Source organism: Megalops cyprinoides, chromosome 9 (genome assembly GCF_013368585.1).
Source record: "Megalops cyprinoides isolate fMegCyp1 chromosome 9, fMegCyp1.pri, whole genome shotgun sequence".
Classification (NCBI taxonomy): Eukaryota; Metazoa; Chordata; class Actinopteri; order Elopiformes; family Megalopidae; genus Megalops; species Megalops cyprinoides.
The window spans coordinates 23530141-23552585 of NC_050591.1; the positions used below are offsets into that span (position 1 = coordinate 23530141).

The following is a 22445-nucleotide window of genomic DNA, read 5'->3' on the forward strand; positions in this document are numbered from 1 at the left end:
CAATTCCAAGTTTTAGAGAAACTAACATTCATCAACAACGTGGTTTCTAAATCCAGTTTACTAACCAAAGTGACAAATCGCTATCTTATGTTAATGATGAAGGTAGTAGAGAACACCACCTTTGATATTGCATTCAAATAATATTGCTGTGATAGGCCTTACTGATGAGGAATATTGATGTATAACAATACCAAAGGTACATAGTGCAAGTCAGATGGCAAAATCTTCACAAAATATCAGAGCTGGCTACTGTCTAATATGATTTTAGTTTTGGAGGCTTTTACATCATGATGAATAAAGTTCTCTCTTTGACCTCAAATGTTTTCAGTTGACCTGTTGAGTGTTGCTATAGCACCTTTGTATGTTTTAGAATATACAGTAAACAGATTTTAATGGACTCTCCTACACATGAATATCCTAAATCAATCTTCTAATTGGTGCTAAATCTGTCTGGTTGTTTTTTTTCCATTTCAGACTTTGCCACAAAATCTTGTATCTTTCTTGTACTTAGAGCTTTCCATACATGATGCAGGGGAAAGACCCTAAAAGACCACAGGAGCTGTGAGGGTAAACCTGTTTGGCAACTCTAGTGGCATGATCTGATCAATTTTTCAGTCTTTGACTGGTGCTTTTCCGTGTACAGAATGTTGAGTACTCATCAGGTTCAATACAGCTTTGTATTCTTCTGTTGTTTATATTTTTTAAAAATCAGATGAAATAGCTTTACCACCCAGTGTTTGAAAGGAGCATGTAACAACACATGAATTGTTCAAAGTCAATATACAATACTGGCATATCTTTCTTTAAAATCTTATTTTGTAATCTTTATGTCAAGGTGCCTTTGGAGAGTTGGTACAAAATGAAGTTACAGCTTTATTGGTTGACTGTGAGTTAACTGTGGAGTAGCTTACACTGAGTTTGTCAAGTTCTCCGATTGATGGGTTTGTGAGAACAGCATGTTTTCCATCTTTTCTTCTTCTTTTGTGTAAAATTGCCTCCCACCATCTCCTCTTAGGACTATGGCGGTTGTTTATTTCTTTTTCCATTGATGAGAGCTTGTCTGTCTTATCATCTCCATTTGTTCTGAGAGCAGAGAGTAGCAATCAAGAGGTAAAGAATCTTTTTGGGTGGGGGTTCTTTTGTGGCTATAACTTCTCTGTCTTGTCGAATCTTTTCCTTGATGGATTATCTTCTGGGAGCATGTCTTTTTTCTTAAGTTGGCCATTAATGAAATGTTCTTTATTTTGCAAGAACTGATTTATATAGTGAGAAGCATTTACTTGTGTAGTTTATAATAACACATTTCAGTAAGCTGGTGAAGTTGTGTTTGACATGGTCCAATCAATCTCCCAGTTTCATTATGAAACACAGCATCCTGTATGGACATTGAGAACACCTACTGAAAAATAGTTCTGTAAATGGTGTATGTCCTTCAATGAACGTATTCTTCTTCAAGAAATGAATAATTATTACATTATTACATTAATAAGACATTTATAGTCTAAAGTAGAATACATGTATGCAAATGTAAAGTTTTCAATTAGTATTGTTTTATTGCCATCATTAGTATTCTGAAATAAAACACTGTTACAAAAAATATCATTTTTGTCCCTTTAACACTTTTGTTCACTCCTTCAGCTTTGGTGTGACACTAAAAGCCGCACAATAAAACACCAAGCACCTGGTCCCACTGTATGTAGAGGTCTCCATTCATATATTTGCTATTACTTCTACCAAAATGTAGCTGACTTCACAAAACTGAAGAGTCAGTAAAAGTAAGCAATGTAACATCTGAAACAGAGACACAGAAGTTCAGTGCATTGTGGGCCTGGGATTCATCTTTCTCAGGTTTGGGTCAGAGTGCTCAGCGACAGGTTTGGGGTATGGCCCTATGACAAGCTTGCATGGCATGGAACCTCATGGGGTAGAGTGCTCCATGAACAGGGAAATTCTAAAATTGCTGAATGCCAGATGAGCCTTCAACCTACGGTCAACAGAGAACTCCAGTACTCTTCAGCCCCTCCCTTCCAGAACCCTGACACTAATTCTGTTCCTCAGACCCCTCCTCCACCCTCTCTCTGCTGAACCGCCGCCGGGACAGTCTTTCTGGGTCATGAGAGGCCATGTTGCTGAAATCACGAAAGATATCCTGGAATGTCTCATCATCTCCTGTGGAAAAAAAAAACAGAGTAGTAGATAAATACATCACCAGCAGGGGGCAGCATACCCAAGTTTTCCCATAGTTAACAGAAATTGTACTGTGAAGGGTGCACATTATGATGTTATACGTGGGTGGGAAGTACCAAAGACAGAGGGCCATTCAGTCCTTACCCATAGTTCCAAAGACCCCCTCGGAGTCTCTCATCTCCTCGTTCATTCGTGCCATCCGTAGCCTGTTTGAAAAAAAATGCAATGAGTCTGATCTCACACGATCACCCGCGCGCACACACACACACACACACACACACACAGCAAAGCACATAACTAATGCTCCTCACTCTGCTTATTTGCTGTTGTCCAGAAAACAGACAGGATTACTTACAATGTAACAATATCAGCGTGGGCTGTCTCCATGGCAATGCCGAGCGGGTCCTGGCCTCTCTCATCAACTGCATATTGATTGGCTCCTCTCTTCAGTAGTAAACATACTTGTCTGTAGGGGGCAGGAGAGAGAACAGAAAGACCAAGACTGTATAACAGGAGCCAGGCTTAGGGCTTGGGTGAAATTAGATGTTCCTTCTTGAGCTCTCAGTAAGGCCTATAAGTTTGTGATATGGCAAGATCAAAATAAGGCCTGAGGGGATGAGGGGCCAAAAAACATCACTCTGAAACTTACCTTAAAACCACTGTGCTTTCCAGACTCATCAAGGAAACACTCGGGGGTTACTAGTCATTTACAATGAAGCAATCCAGCGTTCAAACAAGGTACTCAAGGACAGAATGACAACAGAGGTTCTGGTACCTGACTGTGTGTAAGCCCCACAGTAAAAGCGTGCGACTCTTACCCTGTGTGGCCACAGGTAGCAGCAGCATGCAGTGCCCCTTGTCCTCGCTGGTCTCGGTGGTTGACATTTGCTCCATTCTGCAGCAGGAACTCGCAGGCCAGCAGCGAGCCCTGCAGACACAAACTCCATCTCTTAACAGGCAGAACTACGCTTTTCGAGCACCTGTTCCACGCCAGGTGCGTAACGTGACAGAGCATTGGAAAAACGACAACAACTCCAGTTATACTCAGATAAGACATCAACGTAACTCCCCATACTTCAAGAAATGCCAAATGCATGTTCTTCCAGCTGTGCTACTGAGCCTTGGGTCTACTGGATTCACGTCACTCTGCGATGCTAGCAGCCGATCCCCACCCCATCCTCATTTTACTAGTGTCATATATTCATTCAAACACTTCTTGCACCCTCCAAATAATTACAAGAATCAGTAAAAATACAAAAATGCACTTGTGGTGTGATCAGAATGTAGTTTGAATATAAACTGAGATGTAAGATAAATGAAACTACAATGTCATAAGACTGGTTATCAGAATGTGGCTAAAATACCATATGGAATATATCTATGAATAAGGGTTGCAATGAAAATAATATAATTACAATGTTATTAACATGACGACTGGAATGTGACCAGACCCATGCTAAAACCAGTAGTTCTGGAAGTAAAACAGTGTAAGTTGAATACTGCTAATTAGAACAAATGCAACTATAAAACTAATTATTACTACAATAATTATATAATAGTAGAAAATTAGTATAATTGTAGATCACTATTAGTGTGTTTACACAAAAGAAGAAAGAAGAAGTAGAATATTTTCACTTCCTTCCTGGAGGGACACTCACCCCACGTGCTGCACCTATCAGAGCGGTCCGGCCTTCCTCGTCTGGGTGGCTCCAGTTTACCTCTGCTCCCTCAGCCAGCGCAGTTGCCATAGACACAAGGTCTCCCTGCTCTGAAGCTTGGTAAAGGTGTCGCCCCGCAGCATCCCTCTGTTTGACTGAAGCCTCTGTGTCTCCAGCTTCTGTAACATAAACATGAAGGGACTCTAAGTGCTATGACCTCACACATAGCTGTATGAGGGCTTTGAACTCACAACAGTTTTTTCAGCAGGATACATAGATTCCAGGAAATTAATGTTCTGCGAAAGTACTGTCCTGAGATCACTGCGGGGCAAATGAGGTTACTGGGCTGATAAGGAAGACCCTGTCATCTACAGTGTAATGTACTGGCTGAGCAAACACCTAAGCTAGGAGGACAGAGGTTACATTTAACTGACTCCCCTGAACTGCTATGCCATGTGGGTCGCCTTTTCCTTTTCCAAAACCTACATTCTGAAATCATGATTACATGCATGGTAGAAAAGTCTACGTTTTAAAATAAAATATATGCAAAATTTCAATACATATGTTTTCTTAAATTCACCTCGTCTGAACGCTACAGTGAACTGCAGTGACTTTTAATCTGACGTATTTGCCTTGTATTTTTTTCCCCACACATATTCCCCCTAAAATTAGCATGCAACCTGTACACTGGTTAATGGGCTATAAAAGCACATATACAAAGCCATGCTGCAAAGAACAAGCAAAACAATTTTTTAAAGTATTGTGTTAGTAGTCTTTGATTAAATACATTTTATGTCATGCTGGTACCTGTGGGTGTAGTGACAGCTCCCTTCACAAATTTCTTTTCCACATATTTTTCTTTGATCCACAGCTCTTTCTCCTGGCTGGAAAAGCGACAATTTAAACATAGGAAGTTAGACCATCAGCTCTGTCAGAACAGGAAGTGAGATCATCAAGTCTATAAACAGAGGAAGTGAGTGGCAGATGCAGAAATTCTTGGACAGAATCTGCTGTTTCCTCATAAAAAAGTTCTCCCTCTCTCTAAAAAATATATATATATCCACAAAAGATCATCAGCTGCATGGATTCCCTCTTCACTGGTCTCTGCAAGTGAAACAGCTGTAGATTGATTAGCTGAAATTAAAGAGTACACTTAAAAGTCTGCCAGGGCCAAAGAGGGTGAAGAAAGGAGAAATGAGGCAGCTGGCAGACTTCAAACAGGAATGACAATATTTCCTTGTAATGTATGTATGGTGTCCCACTTTTAATTTGAAAAGTGTCCCTGCAAATTTACTATGCCTTTTTTTGTCTGAGCGTGAGCCATAATAATAACTAGTGAGGAGACATTACCGCAGGCTCTCTGGACTGGGCTTCACCCTCCCCTGGTCGGCAAGACGTGCCTCATAGATCCCATTGATAACATCATTACCCAGAATGCACAGCAACTATGAAGGAAAAGGAAGACACAAACATCAGCACCACTCCAAAGAGGGAAGGAAAAACTCACAGATTTCAAGACGGTAGTTCAAATTAAATACGTAAATGCATCTCAATTATCTTGCTATATTAAAGCCCAAATACAAATTCACATGAAAACAAATGGCACTAAAACTTCAGTTTGTGACATACCGCCTTCATTTCTATTTGTATTATACTTTAAAGGCACATGCTGTAGAGACTTATGTAAGATTGCTCAAAATCTGAGTCTGCCCGTATGCCTCTAATTAGCATGTGGGTAAACCCGTACAGTCCTTCAACTCTGACTTTGGCTCCTTCAGCAGTCACATGATCATTACAGGTGTCTGCTTAGTCTCTCCCTACCTCTACAAGCCCACAGACACACTGAATGAAAGGTTAAATCTCCATTACCTTCAGTTGTTCTGGTTCCCACGAGTCCAGTGTGAGAGATCGCACTTTGGAGAGATGAACTCCAAGACTCCTATCAGCAACCACAATGTTACAGCAGTGTTAACTACAGCTATATCTCCATAACTTGCATTCATCTTAACCTCACATGTTAATGAAATTGAAGATATTCAAAACCACCCGAACCCATCACCACTTCCAAAACCTTTTCCTAAACCCCCCCACCCCAACACACACTGCCCAACTATGACCCCTGACGTCTTCCCCCTCTTCTAGGACATACTATGTGCCCCTGAACCTTACAATCAGAAAGTAGTACCAGACAAAGCTATAGCACTCAATACATATTGTGCTCAGTGTCAAGGCAGTACCTATGGATGCCACAGCATTCAGTACGCATTCAGTGCTCGATGAGAAGGCAGTACCTGTGGATCCCAGAGCACTCAATGCACATAGTTATGCCCAGGTTGACGCTAGCCCAGCGTGGATCCCGTTCACCACAGTCACAGCACTGTTGGTTCCCGGATCCCTGGAAGGCCACGCCCAGAGCAGGAGGCTGAGGGAGGGGTGGGGATGGCTGTGGGAGGGGGGACGTTGCATCAAGTGGCCTCTCTGCAGCCTGGGAACCCAACAGAGAAACATATCTGAGTCTCAGTGTGCCCCATCCTCATTGTATCTTAATCTCAGTGTCAGTGTGTCCCAATGTGTCTCACTGTCAGCGTATCTTAGACCCGTCTCAGTGTCACCGTATCTTAGTCCCAGCATGTCTCAGGATCACTGTGTCTCAGTTTGTCTTAATATCAGTGTGCCTCACTGTCGCTAAGTCTCTGTGTGTCTCAGTGACAGTGTCCGATGTTTGCCTTACTGTGCGCTGTTGGGAGTCCCCCTTCTCGCGGTACGCCATGTCAATGCTTCCCTGCACAGCACTGATCCAGGCCTGCCTCAGCTCCTCAGAGTCCGCCTGCAGTGCACAGCTCCTGAGAGAGATGGTTTAGGCCTGACATGTCATTTATTCTCAAGATATCCTGACGCATTTGCATATCTAGCATACACTGCTTCATTAGTTTTGATAGGAGCTTAAATGAGAAATGCCCTTATTTTTTAGACACAAAATCATTTCATAAGATTATGGCTTTAATCTCTGATTTTTCTCCAAAATAATTTTTAGATGCCTCATCTGAGGTGACTTATAGTAGCTTCAGTTTTGCATATCATCCAATTAAGTATCTAAAGATTCTACAAAAAAAGACAAAGAAAGTGTTAGTTAGGGTAAGGGTAAGGGTAGAAAGGGTAGTTCCTTACCCACTAAGCCAAACTGCCACCCATACACACATGATAATATTCTTATTAATTTTACTTGGAGGTAAAACAGAAACATGAAAGCACATTTTCCATAAAATGACAATTACATGTCATAAGCTACTTTAAGTGTAAATTTCTTACTTCTGAACTGACACAATCTCGAAACAGAAGCGGCGGTCAGTGTTGTCCAGAGACTTCACAGCACACAGTCTGAGGTCATCAAACAGGACTGAAACCTCCTCCTAAATAGAGAAGTCTCTCATTAAACGTCATACCCACCAAAACACATATAGCCACAAACACAATCAAACACACTTGTACCCCCAAATACACATAGAGCCTTCAATGAGCTCACACACAGGCTTACACATGGCTTACACATGGCCAAACACACACAGTGCAAAAAGCTGATGAGGTGATACAACACTGACCGAGCACAACATCAATGTGCCTGAGACAGCCCTACCTTGTGTGATTTGGAATACCCCAGCTGGTTGTGTTTTATAGAAAACCAGCATCTTAAATGAGAAGGAGAGAGAAAAAGACAAGAGAGAGAGAAGTGAGAGATGTGAGAGGAACACTAACTTTAACCTTCTTCATAGTTTTTGTGACCAACATTAACACTTTTGTGTTTTTGTTCTACTGTACAGGGAAATTTTTTTGCAAATTTATAGTTTCCCTAACCAGGTTTAGTGCTTGCACAGGTAGTAGTACTGTATAGGTTTCTTCCTTATCATTTCTGACCCACAACGCACTCTCCAACATACCTCTTCCAGGTCTTGTTTTTTCTGCGGGAGCGTTTGAATAGGTAGCCTTCAATAGCTACATCGGTATCAGGGCAACCAATGACCATAGGCTCTCCTGAGGCATCCTGAAACACACCACAGGAACTCAGTTCCTAATCAATTCTAATGATCATACTCTCACTGGTCATTTTCTATGATCATATCCTCACTCATCAGTCCTAATCATTATACCCTTAGTGATCAGTCCTAATGAGCATGCTTTCACTTATCAATCCTAATGATCATACACTTACTGATCAGTCCTAATGATCACACTCTTACTAATCAGTCCCAATGATCATATTCACATTAATCAATCCTAATGATCACACTGTCCTGCTGGATTGTCAAGTATTAATATTAGAAACACGGTGTACTGCAGTGCTTCAAAGATTATACACTATATTCCCAGATGAACACTGAACAATAATGACTGTAGACACTGAGTGGTGAAACTCACTCTCTGCTGGACAAGAAGATGAGTATTCTCCATCTCCTTCCTTTTGGCTGTGCATTCAGTGGAAAGCAGAGCAAGCTGTTGAAAATACACAATTTGTCAGTAAGCCACCCAATCCACTAATACTAGCATCTCCCATACACTTAGTTATCCCATTTCACACTACATAATCCCTCACATAAATGCCACTCTTTCGGGCTTACTGGTCAATAAGGGAGCTGTGGTTGAGTTGTGTCTGTGGCTTGTTAAGACCAGAAAGAAGGGCACAGAAGACTTGAGAAGACCAGGTTCAAATAGAAGTCCTTCCCAAGGCTGCCTTCTCTGACTCACCCGTGAGGCCATGGTCTTCATGGTGGGCTCCAGGTCCCTCATCAGGTCATAGCCTTGGTGGAAGAAAGTGTATTGGGCGTGGAAGTAGGAAAATATCTGAAACAACATAGGAGAGGGACTATTCCTACTATATCCTCCAGCTCAGGGAACATTGTGTCCCAGGCCTGCTCAGTATCCAGAGAAGCTCGGGATCCTCATTTATGACCTATATATGCATATCATCATAACATCCTTCATAAGTTCAGGTCTCACACACCTACCTGTATATCAAAATCAATAACTTTTCCATGACTTTTAAGAGCTCCTTAAATTAAAATAAGGACTCATAAAATCAATTTTGTCATTGTAGACTTTCATATTGCAGCGATAATAGCCATACAATACCCAGAGTGGTCCTGGTTTAAGATGCTGATGAATACCAAGTAAGTTAACAAAAAGAAATGCAGTACTTTCTGCAGTTCTCCCACAACATTTACATTTCTGATTACTGTCACACAGTAATCTTCCCTCTAAGGTTTAGGTCATACAGTTGATATTTTGTATTTCTGACCTAACTGGGTATAATTTGGAGCCTTTGAAGGATTGCAAAATATCAGAATCCTGTAACTTACATTTAAGAGTATGTACTCCCACAGGTCTAAAGTTGGTAAACAGTCAGTTTGGGAAGTAATTACTCACAGAGTTTAGGATATCCAGCTTCTGTTGAGCCTTGAAATTATTCAACTGAAAAAAAAACAAAAATATCAAAATTAAATTACAAGGATGTGGTTAAACACTTTTTTAAAAACACATACTACTGCATTTTCCAGAGGGCTGTAGTGTGTTATCGGCAGTGCTAACACTCCTTCCTTTTCCTGTGTAAAACTGGTGTCCTGTTTCCACAGACAAAATGACCAACAATCTCATCAAATGTCTTGGTGAGATTGGTATTGTCTAACAATCAGAGAGCTGACAAACACTGCCCGCTAGAAAGTCATCTCCTCATGGAAAAATCCAACACTACACAGTTATTGCAAATCAGAATGTATATGTTTAATAAGGTTGATATGCTATGATGAAAAATGTCAGTACGCCTGTGATATTCAAAGCACATCCTGCTGGAATAAAAAAAACTGCTCGATGCACACACACACACAACAGGTAGCTTTGTCTACCTGTAATCCATAGCTAGATGCAGGCTATAATTACCTGGAGACAGTAATCCAGGGCAAAGTGTTGGTAACACTTGCGTGTGGCAAGCAGCAAATGGCTGGCTCTCTCTGCGTCAGTGGCTTTATGGCGGGGAACCTGAGCGTTTTTCACTGCAGCCATCTCCAGGTCTTCCCCAATCCGCACAAACTCCTTCCGTGTCTCACGAACCTGTGGCAGAAACCTGCAGAGACACACCCATGGTCGTGTGAGGGGAAAGACCCACAGTCACCTGCAGTAAGATGGTCAGATACCTGAAGGCCAGATCCTTGTTGGTGCTTATAAATATAAAAAGATCCTGCACTAATTATCACCTGTATGGTCTTAGCCACTTCCTTGTGCCTTTTCCCTGGAAAGGGGGAACCGCATTGCGGTATTTACACCCAGAATAGATAACACCACTGTGTAACTATAAATGTTGAATAACCCACAAAAACACTAAACCTGATGATTTTGGAATGGGTGACAGGATAAAGGCTTCATATGGATTAAGCTAGTAGCTGTACACCTGAGCCTCTTCTTTTTGTTTAAACATTGTTATTTCTTGATATTTTTAGTATGCAAAACTGCAAAACATTTCAGTGTGTGTGTATGAATATGCAGTATGTGCAAGTGTGCAAGAACATACTGTGTGAGCAGGTTGTTCAGCTGTTGGTTGATGGCTCTTTGTGTCTGGTCAAACAGCATCTGCAGATCAAAGGGAACGATGAAACTAAAGACACCCAGGCACGCACACATGCCAAACTACAAGCTATTGATAGAAGCTAATGACATTCCATGAGCAAGCCATCACTCAAAGATCAGACACAAATACAAATAAAGGGCTGTAAACTTGTTTGCTGCCTACATTTAAGGTAGATGAATTATTTCAAACTTCAAAACACCATTTTGTTTGTACTCACCGTGTGGAACTGGATCATCTCCTGGAGCCCCTGGCTGAACTGAAGCAGGCAGTTCTAAGAATACATAGAATACATACATTTTCTCACTCTGTCCCCTCTAGTTTAACACACCTATCGCCTCTTCTTCCACTCTTCAACATATCCCATACCTCAACCCCCTTCTCCCCACCACTGCCTTGTGCCCCCCTCCACACCCCATTGCTCCCTACCATGATGCTGCTGTCTTGCCGATGGTAGGTGGAGAACTCCATCAGCCCAGTCAGAAACAGCTGATTGGCTGTGTTGTATGCTTGCCCAGCCTCCACCATCCTACTACACAACTTCATCACCTGAGAGAGACCACACCCATCAATACAAAACATGGTACAGAGCATGTTCCATATCATTGACCCTTCCCACACCCTTATTACTCACAATCCTGTCCTCACCTTCTCCACCCGACTCTCCAGCTCCGCCACTTCAGCCTCACAGTGGTCCAGTGTCACCCTGTGAAGCAAACCCAGCAGAATGAACAAATGAATTACCCCTATTGTCATACAACGTTACTGATTTTTACGTCACTGTCGAAGACAGTGTGTCCTAAATCTACTCTATTCTAAAAAAGCCCAATAGATTAATCGGTCGATTAAATCAATCGATTAAATTATGCAGTTAGGAGCTAGCGAGTCGTATTCATACCAACCTGAACGTCGGTGAGTCTCTGATGCATTCCTCAAAGTCCAGAAACGAATCCATTTGAACAACTTACTAAACAGCAGTATGAAAATAGCTAAAATGTAATATAATTTTGTGACAGTGACACAGTAGGAGCAAATGGGCGTCTCTTCTAATGCTTGCTGAAGATGTTTAGCTACATCACATACACATTGACAATTAGCTATCTAGCGACCATCAACTGCTATGGACACTGATTACGGTAGCTAACCTATGCTTACAGATAGCTGACAATATTTTCCTATTTCTCACCAATGGCTAGCTAACTATTCGGCTAACCTGTTATTCCGCAAATGCATCTGCAGACCGACATCGTCGCGTGTAACGGTATCTACAGTGTTGCAGTTGGAAAGCTAGGTAACCAGCGACATTATATGCAAACATATGCTAGGGAACGTTACCAATATTTCAAGGCTATCAAGAGTCCCCTAGCTTGCTAGCTAACTTACATAAGTTATGAGCTTCTGCTATTTTCACATCCTCTACTAGCTACTAGTATAGCTACGTGTCTTCATTAAATTGTTGAGCTCCCAGCTGTTGTCAGACCCTGAAAAATGACAGTTGTCTCGGCTTGCACGCAAGGTGGCGGACGACTTCATTGAAATTTCCGGACCTAGTTAGCCTGGTTAGCTAGCTATGCCTTAATCGCCTTCTCGGAAAAGGAGACTCCTTATTCCGTCCGGCAGCGTGTGAAATGCTTCACCCTCCACACATTGATTGTCTTAACCAATGACGCTCGCCTTCCTGTCACAGGTACATTGTTATTGGCTATGTCACAGACCATGGTCCGTCTGACTGCGGACGTTATTGGTTATGAAAAGACACTTCCGTCTTTTATTTTTCAAAATAAAAGTGCTGGTCATTGCTTGAGGTTAAGCGACTGCGACATAATTAGTCCGAGGATAGCACAGCCATCCAGTCATAATCTCATACCTCATCTATGCCTGGTAAGCAAGTAATTTCGGTATTCTGGTACCATACAAATGGATCATCTCTATTTTCCAATTTATGTTACATTGAAAATAATACATAATACAAATTAAAATCTATTCATGACAACTGGTACTACTGTATAACTTTTATGAGTAGAAACATTTAATTGCATGTAGGAAATACCACACCAAACTGAAAAAAATCATTTTCTGCAAAAATGTCATCTTACCAATTTGCATTTTGCAAAAAAATACAAACTCAGAAAGGATGTAAAACAAAGTGATCAATTTTATTCCAGAAAAGCAGGTATCTTCTGTCAAACATTTGACTCTGAGGAAATTCTTTTCAACAAAAGTCTGCTTTTTGCCTGTTAGAAATTATATTTTTTTTTCCTTAGAAAACAACAAAATCGCTCTTTCAAAAACATGTCTACACATACTGTATACTGACAACATTTCATTGGGCTAGGCAGAGCAGGCATTTCATTTTTGTTCCCTGGTGGGTCCACCATGCAGAATGGAAACAGGTAAACAGAAAAGTAGACTCATTAACATGTAGACAGGAGGTAGAGGGGTATACAGACAAGTTAACAGGTAAAGCAGTGGTCAGACATATTGCTCTTTAGAAATGGACAGACACGAGTATGACAGTAACGTTATCTGCGCAGCCACGTCGCACAGCCTCGCTGGCCAGCCGCTGACAGGCCACCTCAAAGCGGCCTTCCTCTGCAGTTTGTCCCTCTTTCCACTCCACTGTCCCATCCTGAGGGAGAGGAGAACATGGTCTGTCACACACTCACAATGGATCTCACATAGGTCTCTCACACACACACACACACACACACACACACACACACACACACACTTTCATCCTCTCAGCGGCCTTGACATTGTCCCTCCTCAAACGAGATGCATACCCTACCTGCAGAACAGAGAGAACGAATTTCACAGCTTCCTCAGGCGTGAACACTTTGAACAGCCCATCACAGGCCAGAATGACAAACCTGACAGACACATAGAAATAAATCAATACATCAAGTGACCCCTGTGTATTCCTGTCTTCATTTTTACAAACTGAGGATAAAGATGTTTCTCAATCTGTTTCTCAAGAGACACGGTGCAACACATCATTACAGAACAACAGAACACAAAGTATAAAGCACATTACGAAGACAGAGCAGTCAGTCTTTTGATTTCCTACTAAGCGCTCTTAATTTGACAGTAGGTTTGTGCTGTCATTTTATGCTGTAGATGGAAGCCAGAAATAGCCGATGCTCTGCTGTAGACTGTTAGAACTGCCAAAATTCAGCAACATTTATACAGCAGGATGCACTTTAAGGTCATTACACAAGGAAGCCAGTTATAAATGGATTATTTTTAGTTTTACAACGGTCAAATTCCCGTCAAACAGGTTTACATCCGAGTTGAGATTTTAGGGGTAAATACTTCATAGTCATTAGTTTAAGAACATTTTGGGTCTGCAAGGAAAAAAAAAAAAAAAAAAAAAAAAACACTTGCCAACATTCTTGGCAGAAAATACCAGTCACTATTCACTTTTGAGAGTGGCTCCATATACATGCTAGTTTGTAAGCTCTATCAGCATACACACACATGTATTTTTCTCACTGTAGAATAAAAATATACAAATGAACATTTCATGATTTTTTTCAGGCATAGTGGATTACTTTTGCTACTTTCCACAAGTCTAACAAACGTAATTTCACTAAAATAACAGCTAAGAGGAAAGCACATTTACTCTTTCTAATTCCTGGAGAATACCACATATAGAGACGGAAGAGGCAGAAGGGAGAATGGCTCTTCTAACAGGCTTTATCTCCCTGTATTGTGCTGCTAAGAGGAAAAAGGCATGCTTGCTCCTGTGTTAAGCCACAGAGGGATACAAACAATGCCGAACCTGTCACTGTGTGTGAGCTGACATCGTCGAAGGTCGGGTGTAGATATCACCCCACAGCGCTTGTACTGCCCATCTCCCAGGGAACGGGACACCTCCAGCACACCTAGAACTCGTCCATCCCTAAAGCAACACACAGGGCACACGATGCTCATATTCATATTCATATGCTCATCTCAGTACTGCAACATGCAAATGTTATAAGCCATACATGGCTTTATTACTCTCCCGCACATCTGTGTGAGCACCCCCTCACGCACCGGACAGTGCCTCCAGCCTTCTGGATCCTCATACGCTCCTCATAGCAGGTCGGATTGTGTTCTTTGCTAAGTGCCAGAGTGGCACACTTCCTGCTGTCGTCCTGCCCATCCTGCTCCACCCGGCACAGCAACGCCTTGGATCAACATCACAGCAGCACCACAACATTAGATTGGATTACTTCAGTGCCCTTAAGTTCATACAAGACTGTACAGGTAACCATGGTACTGCACTGCATCATTTAGAAGTCGTAACTCAACAGGGCACTAAAGTGGAGTTTATTAGTAAATCACACGCATAATCAAATACAAACCCCTTTCATTTTTTTATGCAGACTGTACATGGGAACTGGGATAAAACAGTTCAATGCACTGTACTGTAATGCAATCAATACAACCTATGATCTAATTGTAAATTTTAAAATCTATTCTATATCCATTTCATTTTGGGTACATTTAGGTTTATTTCTACACCAGAGTGAGCTCTGAAGAACTGCACATGATTCACTGTCTCTAAGCAAAACCTGATGGCAGTGTTAACCTAATATATGCAAATGGATGCACAGGGATCAAAGCTACAATATTTGTTTGAACACAGAATTTACAGAAAAGAAGTGACACTGTGGTGCACTGGTTCTGGAGATCACAACTGCAGCCTTTTTGCCATTAAGTCTTCTCCTATAAAACTTCATAAAAAGGAGTGTGGTCATCACTAGTCTTGACCCAGTGCCTTGTCATTTTTGTTTTTCCTGAGCAGTAGTGCAACACTGTTTGCAGCGATTATGAGTTCATTTGTCTTGACAATAACTTTAATAGTACGGCTCATTCTGTTATAAAGCAATAGGTATCAAAACGGGAGATGGTGGTCCTTTATTTCAGAGGTAAGAACAGCATAAGCAGCAATTAAAAAGAGATTGACATAACCTGCCTTTTTTCTTTTGTTTAAAAGCCTATCAAGGACTCTCTCTGTGTAATGTTATCCATGTACTGGCACAAGAATTTTGAGCTGGTGTATATTATTATAACTTTAGAGTGAATTGTGGGATCTGCACAACACAGAATATAGTTGGATGCATAACCTTCAACCATCTTGCAAGACCATAATTTAACAACATGACAGCAACATAAGCAGCTCCTCACAGCAACACACTTACCCTGCTATCCCCAAGGTTAGCTACGTACAACATATCATCCACCACAAGCATACAGGTGGCTGTAGTACCATCCTTCCAGGCTGGCTTCCTGTGTAACACAACACAACCCAAAAGCCCTGTAATGCAGTTTCCAGTTCCATAGTCTGTCAGACTTTGGCTATGGTGGACAGCACTACCCTCAAGGTATTGACACTTAGTGAAACTAAGACAACCAGTATCAGCATCTCATATAAGTGATACAGTCCATGGGACATAGATCAGTGTACATATGTTATTTTTACATCGAGACAAATATATTTCAAAAACTACACATTGTAGTGCGAGCACTTGATACAATTCATTTTCACAAAAAAGGCTTGGATGGGAGGTCCTACTAAAAATCCTAGCAATATATCCTATAGGCTTCAGCAGTTTGTGGGTATGTTCATCAGAAAATTAGCTTGTTAGCAATATTCAAATGTATGTAAATATTCTCCACCACACTATTGTAAACAGCCTCAGACTGCCATTTACAGAATGAAAGCTCACCTTTCAACAACCTACTACATATACTTAGCACTGGAAAAGTTATATAAATCAATAAAATTAAAGTACCACTTTATTATAACTTTTGCACACACACACTATTGCACAGTGAATGACTGCAAGGGAATGAGACAGTTTTGAACACTGCTGTTGAGAACAGTCATTTATTTATAAACAGAATAAATTGCCCTTCTCTGGACAGTACTGATTCCTGAAGACACGCCAGAGGATAATTCCAGTCTTGCAGAATTGATGCTACACAGCATACTGATGCAACTGGCTCATTTCTACTGACCAGGCTCAATTTAAGATGACACGGCCATGCTCGTAATGTCACTTAACGCCATTTCCACTAACAGCCAGCTGCAGGTGACATTAAGGCATCTCCGGGTACAACTGACTATGAATAACTCAAAGCAGCCAGGTCACTGAAAATGAAATGGGTTGACCTCTGACATCCTTCTGAAATCAACAGCACCTATAGATAATTTAATGGAAAGACAAGTCTATTATTTAGACAGACCTGTGTCCTTTGGGGGCCGTCAAGTTGTAGTTGAGTCTGGCTAATGAAATCCACCCATTCTTAGTCTTAGTCTCCGGACACATGTCTTGGACGAGTGTGCACTGAAGAAAGTGCACATGGGGCATACTCAGTACTTACTGGCTGGAGGCTTGCTTGAGAAAGTCCTCATCTGTCTGCTTGAAAGTGTCCAGCAAACACCTCTTCACAAGCTTGTCCAAGTTCTCCACCTCACCTACAAGAGGTGACAGAATTAGTTGATCAATCAAATTATGTCATATCAGACAAGATGAAAGCTAGACATGATCATCATTTACACATTCTCAGTAAGTACAGAATCCTGGGAAGCGGAAAGAGGGACTACACACAGCATTCACTCGCACAATATCCACCGGTCTTAATTAACCTGGGTTTTGAATTTTATGCTACTTCACTTGCCTTTCATGATAAAAAAACATTCTGTTAATAACAAAATCCTGAAACATCAATAAAAAGTCATGTATGCTAGACCAGCTGCACCCTCTAGTGGAGGAAGTCTCTGCTGCTCCTCCTTGGGCTCACCTCTGGGAAACTTTTGGGCCAAAATTTTATGGAGATGCTCTGCAGCAAAGCGTGAGGCGCGAGAGCCCCCATGACCATCAAACACGGCAAAATAGGCTAGACGAGAGCTGAAACACACAGCAGGATAATCAGCCACAATGAAACACACAGCACAATTACTCGCTAAAATAGAACACACACTGATCATCACTCTGACTGAGATAAAGCAGGATTACCATGTTAGTCACACTGAAATATACAGTGATCATCCCACACCATTCAACAACATTCCTAACTCTAACAACATAATCAGCTTCCACACTGAATACATGCTGGGATGCACCATGATTAAGACTTTTCTCACAGATTATATTTACATAGTGATGCTCTATTAGTACCAACAAAATGACCAATATGCATGCTAGTTTTATTATCACTAAATAAATGTCAGCTTTTTGGATGGTTTCTTTTAGGGGTATTGGGGCTGACTAAAATCCACAGTAAAAGTACATACATTTTTCAGTAAAACATTTGCTTTTTGAAGCATGCTACCCAAACCCCTCAATTACAGAGCCTGACTTGCTTCAAGCTGTTCTAGAAAAACCTACAGTAGCACCATGCACATTTCACAAACCTTCAACTGTCATATCCAAGTTCCAATTACATAAATTTTACACAACTCCTTGCATTACCCCATACCAGCATGTACACAGCAGAGCACTATGTAAAGAGCAGCCACTCACACTTGGGGAGGCATAGAGGGGAAGCAGGTGCTAAAGTCAGGCAGGAGGACATGGGCATCCTGCATCTCTTCTCTCTCACCTCGGCGTGCTGCAACATACCCTTGAAGCCTTGCCAGGCCTGTGAACACACAGTCAGAGACCTATAAAACACCTGCCCAAAGCATACAGAGCTGATGTGTATTGGTGTGGAAACATCTGAAAATCTCTCCAGGCACTATATACTGGTGTAGAAATAGCTGAAAGCCTTTACAGGTGATACATATTGGTGTGGAAGTGTCTGAAAACCTTTACAAACTTTCTTTTCCTCCAGTTCCTCCGTCACCTCGCGTTTCCTCTTTTCGCCTCGCTCCTCCACTACCAGCTGTGAAGTTTGCTCCTTACCTCCCCCTGTAGGACACAGACAGCAAGGCATAAACCATGAGATCAGGGAGGGAGTGGTATCCCTAAACAGGCCAGCTTGACCAGTTCACAGCAGTAAATGTAATTCAGAACTCAATCTGGACACATAAAACTGAAAATAACCTTGTTTCGCACTGCATGCAAAACACCTGTTTTGGGGGAACTGTGCTAACATAAAATTATACAAAGTTGAAACATAGTTGGTATACCATAAATTAAAAAAAAAAAAAAAAAACACAATGCTCTGTGGCTTACTGTAATAAGAACTATAGCAATTGTATTCTCAAATATTAAAATCGTGAAAAAAGTGTAGAATATGCTATTTTGACAGCAAACTATTAGGGCACTGACAACTTTAGGAAAATGAATGCCCAAGTAGGTAGATGTAGTTAAACGCTGGTAGTTCGTAAACCTCAGCAGGTGCATACTATACGCATGGAGCCTATACGGACCTATTATCAACACTTGAGATTTAAAAACGTAGCAATGCATATATGCATATATACATATTTCTGCATGGAACTGTCCATTTCAATGATGGGTTTGGTTCAAAATTCTAATTCCAACTTTCTCCCCATCTTATTTTGAGGGAGCACCTTACAGCAATGCTTTGCTTCTTTTATCCACCCCTGCACTGCATTTTAGTACAAACAGGCTAATATTAATGGGTGCATTTACTATGTTCTGGTACATTCTGACATTTCATTGCCAATGTTTTCATCTTAGAAGATTAACACATTTTTTCTGCGTCCATTTAAAGCCTTAACTAGTTATCAAAGCCAAACACATGTTGCTAGCTAGTGTATTGCAGGTCGTTTCCTCCGGTACGAGACACTGCAACTTAGCTAGGATATGTGCTTGTTATTACTGGTTTGCTAACTATATCAAAGACTTTTACGAAGACGTTTATAAACGGTCTTTGCCTCGATGTTTCGGTAGCTAACTCGATCTTTATGGTAGCTAACTAAATTTCATGCGCCTCGGAGACTTCGTGGTGAACCTGTTGAGGCCTACTTGCTAACTAGCCAGCCTACATATTGATCAATTAGGCGAATTAGCTGGCTAGCTAACTAGAACCAGCTACAAACCCCTCAACACAATCATACACCTTTCTGCAATAAGCATTTAGTTAGTTAGCTAGACAAAAGAAAATGCATTGCAGTTGAACATTTAATTTATTAGCTGACTATCTAACGTGAAGTAAGAACTTTGAATCTGTAGCAACTAGGTTAGCCAGCTAGCAAATAACAAGAAGCACAGAAGACAAACGAGCTTGTCAATGTTTGTTATCTGTGAAAACCCGAACATTTTCAGAAAATTACCCGCTGTTTGTGTTGGCTCAGGAAGATCGCCAAATAAATCCATCTGTGCGACGCTAGCTAACGTTAATTCGAGTGCAGGCACTGGGAATCTAAGACAACAGCGAGCTAGCTGGCTAGCTAATTGGCTCAACGACGAGTTTTCTGTTGATGGCGCGCCAGCAAACCGTTCATCAATTTGAATAAAGAATTATCAGGCAGGGAACGATCAAATAATCGTTAAGGTCTTGTTAGCATACTAGCCATCAGACTAGCTAGTTCTACTGAGTTAGAATTCACGACATCCAACCAAAAATCCTTCCTGTCTGGTGTGCAGCCTTGTAGCAGCACGATAGCGACCGGGCTAATGATAGCCCTGAACTAGCTATGTTTGCAGCGTTAGCTGCTAGCTAGCCAGCCTAACTATGAGAGGACTATCTTTAAGTTAGCAAGCTATGTTCTCGCGTAACGAAACTATAGGTAGATAGCTAACAGTTATGACACAATATGAGCAATTTTCAGCATAAACTTCTTTAGAGGCACGCAGTTATGGGTCGGAATATCGGTTAACAGAAATGATCCATTTCGCTAGCTAGCTATTTTAGCTGATTCGAGACCTCCCTGTGGTCCAATAGTTGCGATCTAGTTTGCTAGCAAGTAGTGGCTAATTTATTTTGGTCGTCATGAGTCCTCCAGCCAACAGAGGCGCTGTTGTGATATTTAGCTACAACTACCCTCCAAGGGGCGTTTGTTTTGTTAAACTCTTTGGCTTGACGCGACTGTTAGCATTTTTGTGGAACATTGGTTCGAAGTGGCATGGAAGTGATAGTTTAATAGGCAGTATTATTTATTTACTTTATTTTATTTAGCATGCGGTAACTAGTTGCTGCTGGTTAGTTGTAGGGGACTGTAAAACTACTCTGGTGATTGTACACGCTAGATAAGAGAAACAAAAATCCATCCTTGTTTAAGAAGTATGGCGACAGGAGGCGCTTCTGGAGCCGCTCATGTCGGTGATGTTGAAGAGGACGCATCACAGCTTAATTTTCCTAAAGGTTAGCAAATTAGTTAATTTTTGTGCTCTGTCCGTGTTCATATTAACGTTGAATTGTTATCTTAATTAATAGATTGTTAACAATGATTTAACCTCAACATATCTTCGCTAAGTAGCTTAAGTAGTTTAGCTAGCCACTGTTAAAATGGCTAGCAAACTTGTTACTCCAAGCAGCGATGGGTCTGCGCACATCATTAGCTGGATTGGTAAGGTTGTTTTTAGAAATTAGGTGAAATACTCTGCGTTTTTCCACAGAATTCGAGAATGCGGAGACGCTGCTGAATTCGGAGGTCCACATGCTTCTAGAACATCGGAAGCAACAGAATGAGAGCGCAGAAGACGAGCAGGAGCTGTCAGAGGTGTTCATGAAAACGCTGAACTACACAGCTCGCTTCAGCCGGTTCAAGAACAGAGAAACTATCGCAAGCGTTCGCAGGTTAGTCAGTGGTGGATACGTTTAAGTGTTTTTTTTAACCTTAGGTTGAAACCTATAACCTAATTGGTATTCTAACATCCTTCGCAGCCTGCTTCTGCAGAAGAAGCTCCACAAATTCGAACTTGCCAGTCTGGCCAATCTGTGTCCAGAGGCTGCAGAAGAGGCCAAGGCTCTCACCCCCAGGTCAGTATTTACTATTTGTTCTCCCTGGTTCTCACATCACTATGGGGGTGAGGAAGCATAGACAGTATTCCCTGTGATAGAGGGGTGTAAAAACAGTGCCATCGTGAAATGTCTCACTTTCTAGTGGTGTGGTACTCTGAGTTTCCATTGGGAGGCAGCTTAACATTTCTCTGCTCTCTGTGCAGTTTGGAGGGACGGTTCGAGGATGAAGAGCTGCAGCAGATTCTTGATGACATCCAGACCAAGAGAAGTTTCCAGTATTGAGAAGCTGACACAGTTTTGCCCTCTGATCTGAAAAAGCCTACTTTTCAGATCAGGGGGCTTCATGAGCTTTTATATACCACATGGGCACTTGGCGTTCAGATGATTTTTTTGGATGACACATGAAACCAGACCATGTGTGGACATTTAAGTTATGCATTCCTGTACAGAACAAATACATCTGTGATAAGTGATAACTTGATTTTATTTTTCTGTCACCCCATTGTTGGAATAAACACCAGTAGAAATAGTTGTTGCTAATAACAATAAAACCCTTGTTTGGTTTAATCATGCAGTATTTGCAATTCTGAAGGGTAACGGAATTGTCTTTCAGTTGTCTACTACACACAATTTACAATACTGCTTCGTCACCCATTGTGAAATAGTTATGTCCCATTATACTCTAATTATATAATCTGTAAATTGTAAACCAGTCTTTAAATTATTTTTCTTAGAGTACGTCCTTATTTAGTGTGGCCAACATATAGCACAGTACATGTTTATACTTCTGTGTGTATTGAAGCAATTCACTGTACTAGACTTTGTTCATGGCTACACTTTGAGAGAACAATTCCAGATCTCTAACCACTAGTAATTGTTATACCCTTATTTCACTCAAGGGATTCTTTAAACCTTTGAATGAAATGTTCACCATTAACAATCCCCCTAATGATTGCTTATTCAGATTTAAAATGTTTGAGTAGTTGAGTTGAGTAGTTGCTTGGTCTGTCTAAAAATGTGTAAATAATATTATTTGAAACCTCTGCAACATCTTCCAGAAAAGGTGTTGAAAAATTCACAGGATCAGAATTAATGTCCATAAACATTTAATTAGCACACAG

At 41.2% G+C, this 22445-nt stretch overlaps 3 protein-coding genes across 6 annotated transcripts; 1 reads left to right on the top strand and 2 right to left on the bottom strand.

Moving 5' to 3' along the window:
• Window positions 1–1913: 1913 nt before the first annotated feature.
• On the bottom strand, window positions 1914–12061 carry zgc:162872 (BAR_ACAPs and ArfGap_ACAP domain-containing protein). Of its 2 annotated transcripts, XM_036536779.1 has the most exons (23): window positions 11669–12061; window positions 11358–11422; window positions 11104–11161; window positions 10885–11004; window positions 10676–10729; window positions 10402–10460; window positions 9774–9957; window positions 9264–9308; window positions 8586–8681; window positions 8259–8333; window positions 7781–7884; window positions 7480–7531; window positions 7155–7255; window positions 6577–6688; window positions 6137–6330; window positions 5715–5784; window positions 5196–5290; window positions 4653–4729; window positions 3846–4024; window positions 3006–3115; window positions 2543–2653; window positions 2332–2393; window positions 1914–2169 (listed from the first exon to the last, which is right to left on the bottom strand). In XM_036536779.1, exons 2-23 carry the CDS (start codon window positions 11408–11410, stop codon window positions 2042–2044), a joined length of 2139 nt encoding a protein of 712 aa, XP_036392672.1. In that variant the 5' UTR covers window positions 11411–11422; window positions 11669–12061; the 3' UTR covers window positions 1914–2041. The 2 variants fall into 2 exon arrangements, with proteins under 2 accessions (XP_036392672.1, XP_036392671.1); XM_036536778.1 differs by having other exon boundaries at window positions 11358–12061.
• Window positions 12062–12715: 654 nt separating this feature from the next.
• Window positions 12716–20308, bottom strand: LOC118783172 (integrin-linked kinase-associated serine/threonine phosphatase). Of its 3 annotated transcripts, none has more exons than XM_036536903.1 (10): window positions 19694–20308; window positions 18258–18359; window positions 17973–18090; window positions 17251–17357; window positions 16831–16924; window positions 15645–15732; window positions 14494–14627; window positions 14237–14356; window positions 13244–13325; window positions 12716–13084 (listed from the first exon to the last, which is right to left on the bottom strand). In XM_036536903.1, the coding sequence occupies exons 1-10, from the start codon at window positions 19734–19736 to the stop codon at window positions 12944–12946; spliced, it is 1029 nt and encodes a 342-aa protein (XP_036392796.1). In that variant the 5' UTR covers window positions 19737–20308; the 3' UTR covers window positions 12716–12943. The 3 variants fall into 3 exon arrangements, with proteins under 3 accessions (XP_036392796.1, XP_036392798.1, XP_036392797.1); XM_036536905.1 differs by having other exon boundaries at window positions 18295–18359; window positions 19694–19707; XM_036536904.1 differs by lacking the exon at window positions 19694–20308 and having other exon boundaries at window positions 18268–18340.
• A 117-nt stretch (window positions 20309–20425) lies between these two features.
• Window positions 20426–21990, top strand: polr2d (RNA polymerase II subunit D). The gene is made up of 4 exons (XM_036536908.1): window positions 20426–20724; window positions 20979–21159; window positions 21247–21342; window positions 21528–21990. Exons 1-4 carry the CDS (start codon window positions 20646–20648, stop codon window positions 21604–21606), a joined length of 435 nt encoding a protein of 144 aa, XP_036392801.1. The 5' UTR covers window positions 20426–20645; the 3' UTR covers window positions 21607–21990.
• Window positions 21991–22445: the final 455 nt, after the last annotated feature.

What these genes read in the sequence shown, in the direction of transcription:
- zgc:162872 (XM_036536779.1), bottom strand. Translation starts at nt 11,410, where the DNA reads ATGGATTCGTTTCTGGACTTTGAGGAATGCATCAGAGACTCACCGACG. An exon ending in GGCAAGACAGCAGCATCATG is followed by an intron (nt 10,730 to 10,884) that starts GTAGGGAGCAAT and finishes ATGTATTCTTAG; the next exon opens with AACTGCCTGCTTCAGTTCAG. An exon ending in GGGACTCCCAACAGCGCACA is followed by an intron (nt 6,331 to 6,576) that starts GTAAGGCAAACA and finishes TTGGGTTCCCAG; the next exon opens with GCTGCAGAGAGGCCACTTGA.
- LOC118783172 (XM_036536903.1), bottom strand. Translation starts at nt 19,736, where the DNA reads ATGGATTTATTTGGCGATCTTCCTGAGCCAACACAAACAGCGG. An exon ending in CTAACCTTGGGGATAGCAGG is followed by an intron (nt 14,628 to 15,644) that starts GTAAGTGTGTTG and finishes TGTTGATCCAAG; the next exon opens with GCGTTGCTGTGCCGGGTGGA. An exon ending in TCGTTCTCTCTGTTCTGCAG is followed by an intron (nt 13,085 to 13,243) that starts GTAGGGTATGCA and finishes CCTCTCCCTCAG; the next exon opens with GATGGGACAGTGGAGTGGAA.
- polr2d (XM_036536908.1), top strand. Translation starts at nt 20,646, where the DNA reads ATGGCGACAGGAGGCGCTTCTGGAGCCGCTCATGTCGGTGATGTTGAA. An exon ending in ACTATCGCAAGCGTTCGCAG is followed by an intron (nt 21,160 to 21,246) that starts GTTAGTCAGTGG and finishes CATCCTTCGCAG; the next exon opens with CCTGCTTCTGCAGAAGAAGC. An exon ending in GCCAAGGCTCTCACCCCCAG is followed by an intron (nt 21,343 to 21,527) that starts GTCAGTATTTAC and finishes CTCTCTGTGCAG; the next exon opens with TTTGGAGGGACGGTTCGAGG.